Genomic DNA, 10,285 nt, shown 5'->3' on the forward strand with positions numbered 1-10,285 from the left:
ATATATATATATATATATATATATATATATATATATATGAGTTTGTTAACGCGTACGCCTCTTTTTTAGTTGATATATTTTAACAATGTGTACTGAATTATAGTAGACAAATATACCTTTATATATCATGGATTCTAAGTTTTATAGTTAAGGATATTTGAATAATTTTTATTCTCAAAACTTAAAAAAACAAGAAACCCGAAAACCTTTACTTACCTTCTTTATCCCTCTCAACCCTTTCTCTTTCATCTCTCTCCAACCTTTTCGTCTTTGTCATCTCTCCTGTAGCCCCAATTGAAAAAATAAGTAATATTGGATGTTAAACAATTTCTTAAAAAAAATGATTTTATAATGAGTTTTCATTTTATAATTTTTGTCTTATCTAATTTTATCTATTTTTTTTACAAACACAACTACATATGAAGCAATTGGTAATTCGCCTTGAAAAAAATCAGAAACACACCCCCTATTAAACAAATTCTTACAAAAATGATTTTATAATGCGTTTTCCTTTTATATTTTTTTGTCTTATCTAATTTTATCTAATTTTCACAAGTATAACGACATCAAAGGAATTGGCAATTGGCTTGAAAAAAAAAATAAAAAACACTCGTTGTTAAACAATTTACAAAAAATGATTTTATAGTGAGTTTTCATTTTATAATTTTTGTCTTATCTAATTTTATCTAATTTTCACAAGCATAATGACATAAGAAGGACTTGGTAATTGGCCTAGAGGTTTTTTAAGAGATGATTCAACATCTGCAAATGATGAAATTAGAGAGGTTAGTGAAGATGATGAAATTGAAGAGATCTTGAATGAAACTTTGCTTGATGGCGAATTTGCCAATGACTCAACTCTTTACAAAGGTAAATTGTTTAACGACGAATATTTCTATTTTTTTTTCAGTTGGATCTACCATAGGATGATAGAGAAAATGTTGGAGTGAGAGAGATGAAAGAGAAAGGGTTGAGAGGAATGAGGAATGTGAGTAAGGGTTTGAGGGTTTCTTGTTTTTTTTTTTNTTTTAGTTTTGAAAATGAAAATTATTCAAATACCATTTACTTTAAAACTTAGAATCCATAATATTTGAGGGTATATTTGTCTACTATAACCCGGTACACATTGCTAAAATGTACCAACTGAAAAACAGACGTGTGTATATATATATATATATATATATATATATATATATATATATATTACCAATGAGGAGTACTGGTATCTTGAAGCTATTGTAAAGTTTTGATGATGATAAAAGCTGAAGAATTGAAGACTCTAAGTGCATCTTTGTTAAATGCATTTGGTAGAAAAAAATGTATAGGATTAATTATAAAGATGTAAAAAGTCTTAGAAGTTTTCGTTTTTAGTAAGTCATCACGTAAATAATCGATTATTGCATAGAATAATCGATTATCTTTGTCTGATTCAGTATTGCCCAAGTCTTTGGAATAATCGATTATTCCTTAGAATAATCGATCATCACATTTTTAAAAACCCCATAACGGACTCAAATAATCGATTATCACTTATGATAATAGATTATTTGTGGCAATTGGGAGATGACTTTTTAGTTTCTGACCCTCGGCTTATAAATAGGTGCTTTGAGAACTTCAGAAAACAACTTTTGAACATAGAACTTTTGTAGAATACAGTTTGTCTGAGGAAGTTCTCAAAAGCTAGTTCAATTCCCTTGCCTGGTCTCGTGAATAGGAGAAGCTCGCGTTTCGTGTGTCGATAGTCAGAGCGGTTCTCTTCGAGTTGGCAAGGTGTTCTACCTAGTTTCATGAATAGGAGAAGCTCGTGTTTCGTGTGTCGATAGTCGAAGCGGTTCTCTTTGAGTTGTCAAGGTGCTCTGCCTAGTCTCGTGAATAGGAGAAGCTCGCGTTTCGTGTGTCGAAAGTTAGAGCGGTTCTCTTCGAGTTGGCAGAGTGTTCGCTTCCAGTTCGTGTGTCGAAGGAAGCTCTTTCGGTTCGTTTGTCGAAGGAAGGTGTTTTCTATCCTTTACTTATTTCATTATCTTGTAATCTGTACGACTATATTTTTAGTGAAAAACGTAGAATCTTTTGATTCGAACTAGTATAAAAATCATTTGTGTAATTTTTTCTCTTCCCTACACTCTTTAAACTTTTAACACTCCAACTGTTCGATAAAAGTTCTCTTAGATAATAAATTTTTAAAACAGACCACTTTAACTTGAGTTGGGACCAAACACACTTTCCGCTACTTTAAGTTTTATTCCGCTACGTTATACTCTATCTCTGAACGATACCGATTGTTCAACCAACAATATATATATATATATATATATATATATATATATATATATATATATATATATATATGTTCAAAAGTTGTTTTTCTTTATAAATAACTTTTTTTAGAGTTCTTTAACTTCTTTCTAGGAGTTCTTAGTCCCTATTTATCTGTTTGAAAAATAGAGACAACCACGTAAATCTTTAAGGCGACTCTCCACTTTCATCCGATCAATTTATTTGATAGAGTAAGTTGGTTTTCTACACCTTTTCCTTTGTCAATTTTGTCTTTCTTTGCATGTGAACCATATGTGATTGCATGTGATGTCAAAGTCTTCTATAAGATTTTGTTGATCAGTGGTTCTAATGGTGACATTAATCGTGTTTTTGTTGTTCGTAGGATTGGAGCTTTCATAGGCTTTTTAGAGCGGTTTGGTCATTTTTTAGGTATGGAGAGCTAATTTTCTCTTGTTTTAAGTTTTGCTACTTCGATAATTTGAACTTGAATGTTTGATTTGTTAAAATTGGTAGTTGAGCCTACTGAAATTATGTTGTGTTTGGTGGTTGTATGTTGCTTGATCTTGTCTGAATTGGTGTTGAGTTGGGAAATTGAGGATCTGACCATTTGAGCAAATTAGTAAGTAGTTTTATATTGAAAATTGTTTTTGAACCAAGTATTAAGTCAGGAAAACTAATTTGATCATCGGAATAGGTCCCTAGTTCCCCAAATAACAATTTTGAACTTACTTTTTCTGATATGGCATTAAGCAATACTTGTGTGTTGTTGAACGCAAGCTTGGCATTGAAGGTATGGTGACATTTAAGCTATAGAGTACTACTGAGCACTAGGTTTGTCTCGCCGAGCAACCAAAAAATGTGAATGGTATGGCATTGAGCGGTGACAAAATATCGTTAAACACCACTTTTCTTTGCAAGTTCGAAACTTGTTTCCTCATAATTCACTAAGCAACATGTTAGTCTCGCTAAAGTGAGACAATTTGTGAGTGCTCTGATACTGAGCATCAAAGCTAACGTTGGGCGCTCCTTTTGCAAGTGGTTTTGCACTAAGCGTTAGTAGGTGCATTAATGTGGTTTTCTGTTTTTTTTTCTAATCTTTGCTTATTGGAAGTAATTTACTATGAGTTCTATGTATGTTTATTATGGGTTTTGACGTTTTATGGATGAATAACATGATTATGACTATATATGATGTTTATGCATGTATGATATTATGATGATGATGAGTTGGTATTGGTTATGAGCATTGTATGTGTTTGGCGTAATTTTATAGATCTTGTAAGGAGATTTTATGGTAGCATATATTTAGTGTGTGCAATTGAGTTAAGGAATGTTCTATCTTATAAAGCTATCCTGAATTCTAATAATGATTCATACTTGTGTAAAGGAAGACGATTGTATGGTGAAAGTGGCAGATGATCTATCATAAGGAGTTTGTATAAAACTTTGTAAAAATATGTATATTTGATATTATATTCATATTTTCTTTGAGTTATTTGTTTTTTCGTTCCTTTATGTGTGATGTTCCTTTTAATAATTATATATTATTAAATTAAAATATTACAAAAATATCAAACCACTTATAAATAAATTACCAAGTTAAAAGATTAAAGAGCTGATATAATATTTTATATTAAATAAAAATTAAAACTATTTTAATAATTTAAAATAAGTTTATGAGATAAATATTGAAACTTGTAGGAAAATAAAAATGAAACAAATATATACATACTCATTCTACCTCTATATTTAATTTAAAATAAAAACAGATATTATTCCTATCGAAACAAAGAAACTTCATTAGTTATTTTATTTGAAAGCTTTCACTCCCAATTTTTACACAAAAAATAATAATAATATTTATTTAATTTTAACATTTTTTATATTTAACACTCTAAATTCTACATAATTTTTTTTTCTAAAGATCTACTAGTATCCTTTTCTGTACTCAGGTAATTAATATTAATATAAACAAGGCTTGTGAATATTTTAAAAACTAAGTTATATATCATTAAAAATATCACACAATATGATGTTTAAACTTCCCTTACGTAAAATAAATAAATAAATTAGGTAGGGAATGGTTATGTGAATTCTCTCCTGTCAAAGCTCTTCTGAATGCGGGCCAAAAATTAGGTGGGGAGTGGGGCAAACTAACTACAAGACGAGTCCAATTTGCCCAATATGTAGCTGGTCCCTACTTCTCTCCAGTTCAATATAGGCTAACATTTAAAAAAATAAAATCGAATAAATTATTTAAAAATAATCATTTTGGTAATTTAATCCATAAAAAATATTTAATAGTGATTTAAAAACATGAAATATTTAATGTCCGGAACTTAGAGTGAGTTATAAATTTCTCCAAATAAGATGAATTATATAAATTTATTATAACTGATTGATATTTATCCTCTTGATATTAATTTTTCTCAGATTTATTTACGCATTTAATCTGCTTATAAAATCTAATATGTTTCTTTAGTTTTTTTTTTCAAGGTGTATTTATTTTTCATTTTTGATAAAATGGCAGGTATATAATTTATAATTGGTTAAAAGATGATGTTTCATTCAATATTCTTGGACTTTAAAAGAGGACGTTTCAACACCTAACAATAAGAATAATATGCCAGGGTAAACTGTAGTGTACGAATTATTCAAAAAATAAATATTAACTTACTTTTACCAATCAACTGCCAAATAAATCTGTATCATAGGATTAAGTCCTTAGTTCATCTGAGTTGGGAATAAAAAAGTCCACAAAACTAAAAGAATCTCTTATTAAAAAAGTCTATGGAATAAAGTTGATTTTTCATAAATTGATGCAAAATAGCAAAAGTAAGCTGAGGAGAAGAACTTTCTGTAACTGAAATCCTAGCTATTGGTCACAACAACAATTGAAACAAAACAACCCAGCAAAAAGTCAATGTTAGCCATTGAAAAGGGTAAAATAAGGAGCTACTCTATACATGAAAATATTCATAATAAAATGTTGTTTTCCTTTCAATAAAGATGATACATAATAAGATACATTAGTGGTTATAATAAGATACAATCCAAAAACTTGTATTTTTTTTCCTTGGTAGTAATAATAGCCATCATACATAATACATCCTTATCTATTTTATATATGCTTTAGGTTATAGGCAAGCAAGATACGATAGAGTATCTATTTTGCATTGATGAGTTTAACACTTGGAAATTTAGATAATTTATCGTATAACTTAAAATCTTTCGATCATCCTTATGTTTGAACGAATCTTAATTCGGTCATTTTATTTAAAGTTGTTTCAATTGAGTTTTTAATTTTAAATATATGATGCAATTTTGACCCTACTATTAATATAAAACTAATGATGTTTACTCAATATTATGTGTCAGTGATTTTATTTTTAAATTTTTTAAAATTTTTCTTTTTTTTTTAAAACTATCATGTACAAATAAGGATCCTATCATATGATAGAGATAGTGTAATGTGACAGTGATAATGACAAGTGTCATTATATAGTGTTATGTGAAAAATCTCAATATAGTCATTTTGTTTGTATTTGGTCACACTTTAGTCTTTTTTTTTTTTTAAATTGGAGATATTTTATCCCTCTTTAAATTAACGTCAAATTTAACTTTTATATTGATGCATAATGATATTTTCATTAAAATTGATATTTTTATGATATAATTTTTACAATATTAAATTTATATTGTACATTGAATTATTTAATTTTTTTTTTGAAATACTTATATATTAATAAGTTTTATGCAAATGTTAGAGTTGGTTTAAAAATAACAATATTATAAATTTAAATATAAAATTTTAAAATATTTTTATAACAATTTAAAATAAATATATTTAAAATTTAAATAAAATTCAATGTAAAATATTTATGTAAATAAACTTAATCTTATTAAAAATATTAATAAAAATGTGAATTTTAATAAAACTATCATTATAATAATTATAAAATTTATTAGAGATGACAAATCAGGCAAACCCAGTCTATTTAAATAAAATATAAAATATAAATTTAAATAAACTTAATATTTTTAAAAATATTTTTAATAATATTAAGTTTATTTAAATTAATATTTTACATTGAATTTTTTTTGAATTTATTTATTAAATTTTAAATATATTTATTTTAAATTTTTATAAATTAAAATTTTATATTTAAATTTATAGTATTGTTATTTTTAAACCAAATCTAAATTTGTATAGAAATTATTAATATATAAATATTTGAAACAAAATCTCAATAAAGTTCAATGTAAAATATAACTTTAATATTGTTAAAAATATTTAATAAAAATATCTACTGTAATGAATATATTATTATACATGTATATGAAAGTTAAATTATCTTAATTTAGAAAGGGATAAAATTGTTACAATTTAAAAAAAAATAGGACAAAAGTGAGAACAGATAGAAATAAAAGAATTAAATTGAGATTTTTTTACATGACATTTACTTCAATAATGACACGTGACATTATTATTATCATCTCACACTATCTTTGTCATGTAGTAGAATCCTTATTTAACACGTAGCAATTTATTTTTAAATTAAAATTAAAAATAAAAAATAAAAAAAGTCCCATCTAACATGTGGCATTGAGTTAACGTTATTAGTTTAACATAAATGATCAAATTGCATCACATTTTCAAAATTCAAGACTTAATTGAGATAACTTAAAAAAAAAAGACCAAATTGATATTCATCTATAAACATAATGACCATTCGATAATTTTAATCTTGAAATATGAAAACTCAGTATACCTTAAAAGTATTAAAAAGTACAAGTAGACTGAGAATAAATGATTAGACATTAATGGAAGTATTGAATGAGATCTCTTACATCTTTGCCAAAACACAAGGATCACCACCCAGAGGATAGAAATCTACTCTAGCTGACTTTACAAATGTTTTGAAATTAGCATGAGTTGTCAGGCTAACATGATGACAATACTCTTGTAATCTATGAAAAGAAGAATAAATGCAACAAAACTGACTATTGGGACGTAAGATACATCAAATTAGTTAAAAACCACGTCATTGCATATTTTCAAATAGATCAGTGGAGCAAATCATCTAACAAATAGTAATCAGATAACTTGGAAAAACCTAGGGATTTTAAACTCAAAGTGAATGAGACCAAAATAATTCCTTCCCAATGCTAGCTATAATAAGATACATTAGTGGTTGATTACCTTAAGACCGTTTGCCAACATCATGCAATTGCAAAAAAGGCATGCAATAACCAACTTTAATCAATAACAATTGCTATCATAAAAGAATCATGTCATCCACTTAGTCACATATATCGGAAAACTATGTGAAAAATCTCACAATAAATTTTTAATTTTGAACTACACCACTTTAGGGAAATTTGGTGTGTCATACACAACGAATGGAGCAATGCATCCTTTAAAAACAACAATGTTGTTATAAGCTGACAAACTTTTTGTGTTCCAAAATCACCAGTATCTGATATTTGGTGCATTTAAATCCAATAATCCTCGAACACTTCGCCATTGTTATGCATATGCTTGACATTAAAAGATAGAGTATAACATCCTATATGCACTTCAAACCAAAACACCTTATTTCATTTGTTGTTATAAAATACTTGCAACGAACAAAATATCTCAAGATTATATTCATAGATGGTACCTGATTTTAACCACAAATCATTGAAAGAGGATAAATCATAGCATTATAAAAACTCATTTAACTAAACAATTATCTCATTTACAATGTTTCTAACTTCTATAATAACTAGAGCTGTCAATTAGGCCCCTCTAATAGGCCCTGGCCCTAGCCCATGTGGGTTGGGGCCAAAAAAGCCCACATGGCCAAAAAAGCTCTTTATTAAAAAAGCCCCAGGGGCTAAAAAGCCCCAAAACCCTGTGGGTCAGGGCCAGCCCATGGGCTTTCTTTTTTATTAAAAAAAACTAAATATTCAATAATAAATTCTATTTTTACAGAGAAAAAAAACACTTAACATCCAAGCCTTTCAATTACTACATGTTCACAAAAAAACTATGGCTATTGAATGCTTTCCATTTATCTGTCAATCTCCCAAAACAGTAAGCAATGAGAATAAACATAGATAAACTAANTATAGAGGTGCATAATGAAAGCAATTACACTTCAGAACATCATCCACTTGATTAATTCCACCATGGCAGCAAAATTCCAGCGTTGCAGCCACTTAACTANTGTTTACANCAGCTACACTTACAAACTTTCATAGCAACTCATGCCCAATTCTCCTCTAAGCATTGCATAATCAAAATAGCACCTACACCGATTGAATAAAAATCATTACTAAGAATTAACACTATACTAAACACAATTTAATCAAAGTTGGAAAAGTCTAAGATTACTACTAAAAAAAGCCAAACTGAAGTGCATAATCTCAAGTGCATAAGCATCGAATATAGTATATAATTGTTCTGCATCCAATATATGATAAATAACATGATTAAATAAATATTCCATTTTCCAAACTGAAGTCATTTTATACAATACANATTAAGACANGTTCTAAATTCAAAGGAAAATCAAAGCCAAACAATCATAATTCTATTACATGTTTCCAGGAAAAAACACCCAAACTGCTCAATTACTAAAGTGAAAAAAATATACTAGAAATTAATTAAGATAGTACCATTACTATTACCAACCTCTAGATAAAATGCTGCTGAAACAATGACAAGGCTAATTGTCATTAGACATGAAGATATCTGCAAAAGTGATAAGAGATCAAATTTCATTTAACTTAACCATATTTTAGTATGGAACATAATAGAAAACGGTGATAACAGAATGAATTTTGCTTCATACTCACCATTAAAAGCAGCCTCCGACCACTTTTGTCCACTAGCCACGTTGCAATTCCAGTTGCTATGACTTGAAAAGAGAAAGCTGATAATAAGAACAGAACTCAAAATAATTATATTCACGTTAAACATGATATGTAGTCTAGGCTTTACTATGCAACCTGAATGGCTCCAAGTCCAACTGTAGCAGCATCGCTTGATGAAATTCCTGTTACAACACATAAATCAGACACCATATTAGGAGCAACTCAAATCCGGGAGGCATTACAACTGTAATCTAAATCCAAAAACCAGTTTTTGTTACCAAGTATGAAAACTCGACCAAAAAAAGATAANTGAAGTAAATCAGAATTGGCCATTTTTGCTTTCCTTTCAGTCAAACAAATCATTGAACATTAAAATCAGCTGAGCAGTGAAATGAACTAATGAAGTGGATTTTATGATATTCAGTTACAATTTCCAACATATATCTAACATCTCAAACCATGTTATACTTCATGTAAAGGAATTTTGAGTATTTGAAGGCTTAAAACTCCCTTCACCCTACANATTATTGAACACCAATCACCCTCCTGCCACTTTCGACCACATCCTCAACCCCAACCAATAAAATTGTCAACCAAAATTAAATATAATTTAACAGTTAATAGGTGTCTAAACCTGCGTTTGCAAAGATGGTGGTTGAATAGAACAAAACTCCATTGATGCCAGATAATTGCTGAAGAACAAGTAATCCAATACCAACCTGTATGACCTCAGTTAGCAAAGAATGCTTGACTTTTTGGATAAATGACAATAAGTGCTGGGAAGAAAGGATTTAGAAAAGAAATTATACAACATCATATTATACCATTAAAGGGAACCAATATCTTTTCCTCTTTAGGTCTGCAAATCGGATTGCAGCTCTTTTTCCTGTTGAAGCCACAGATCTCTAGAAAAGCAAAATGATGAGCANTGCATGTTTCAAAACACATTCCAAAATCTTAGTTGCACCTGGAAAAATTTAGCCACACAACAATGACCCAAAAAAATACCTTAATTTCATAAACTTCAACAGATATGTCAGTGTCAAATCCTCTTAACACTTGCAAAGAAGTCTCAAACTCATCCGTCATCCCCATCTTGGCCTATACTTCCCCACCAATCGGGGAGAATAAATAACATAAAGGAAAA

At 28.6% G+C, this 10,285-nt stretch overlaps 1 protein-coding gene across 2 annotated transcripts; it reads right to left on the reverse strand.

Annotated features, from left to right (window-relative positions):
• Positions 1-8,501: 8,501 nt before the first annotated feature.
• On the reverse strand, positions 8,502-10,276 carry LOC106752739 (sugar transporter ERD6-like 4). Of its 2 annotated transcripts, XM_014634481.2 has the most exons (7): positions 10,147-10,276; positions 9,963-10,043; positions 9,773-9,857; positions 9,273-9,320; positions 9,121-9,182; positions 8,957-9,016; positions 8,502-8,571 (listed from the first exon to the last, which is right to left on the reverse strand). In XM_014634481.2, exons 1-7 carry the CDS (start codon positions 10,231-10,233, stop codon positions 8,560-8,562), a joined length of 435 nt encoding a protein of 144 aa, XP_014489967.1. In that variant the 5' UTR covers positions 10,234-10,276; the 3' UTR covers positions 8,502-8,559. The 2 variants fall into 2 exon arrangements, with proteins under 2 accessions (XP_014489967.1, XP_022632960.1); XM_022777239.1 differs by lacking the exon at positions 8,502-8,571 and having other exon boundaries at positions 8,903-9,016.
• Positions 10,277-10,285: the final 9 nt, after the last annotated feature.

This window comes from Vigna radiata, unplaced genomic scaffold (genome assembly GCF_000741045.1).
Source record: "Vigna radiata var. radiata cultivar VC1973A unplaced genomic scaffold, Vradiata_ver6 scaffold_43, whole genome shotgun sequence".
Lineage (NCBI taxonomy): Eukaryota > Viridiplantae > Streptophyta > Magnoliopsida > Fabales > Fabaceae > Vigna > Vigna radiata.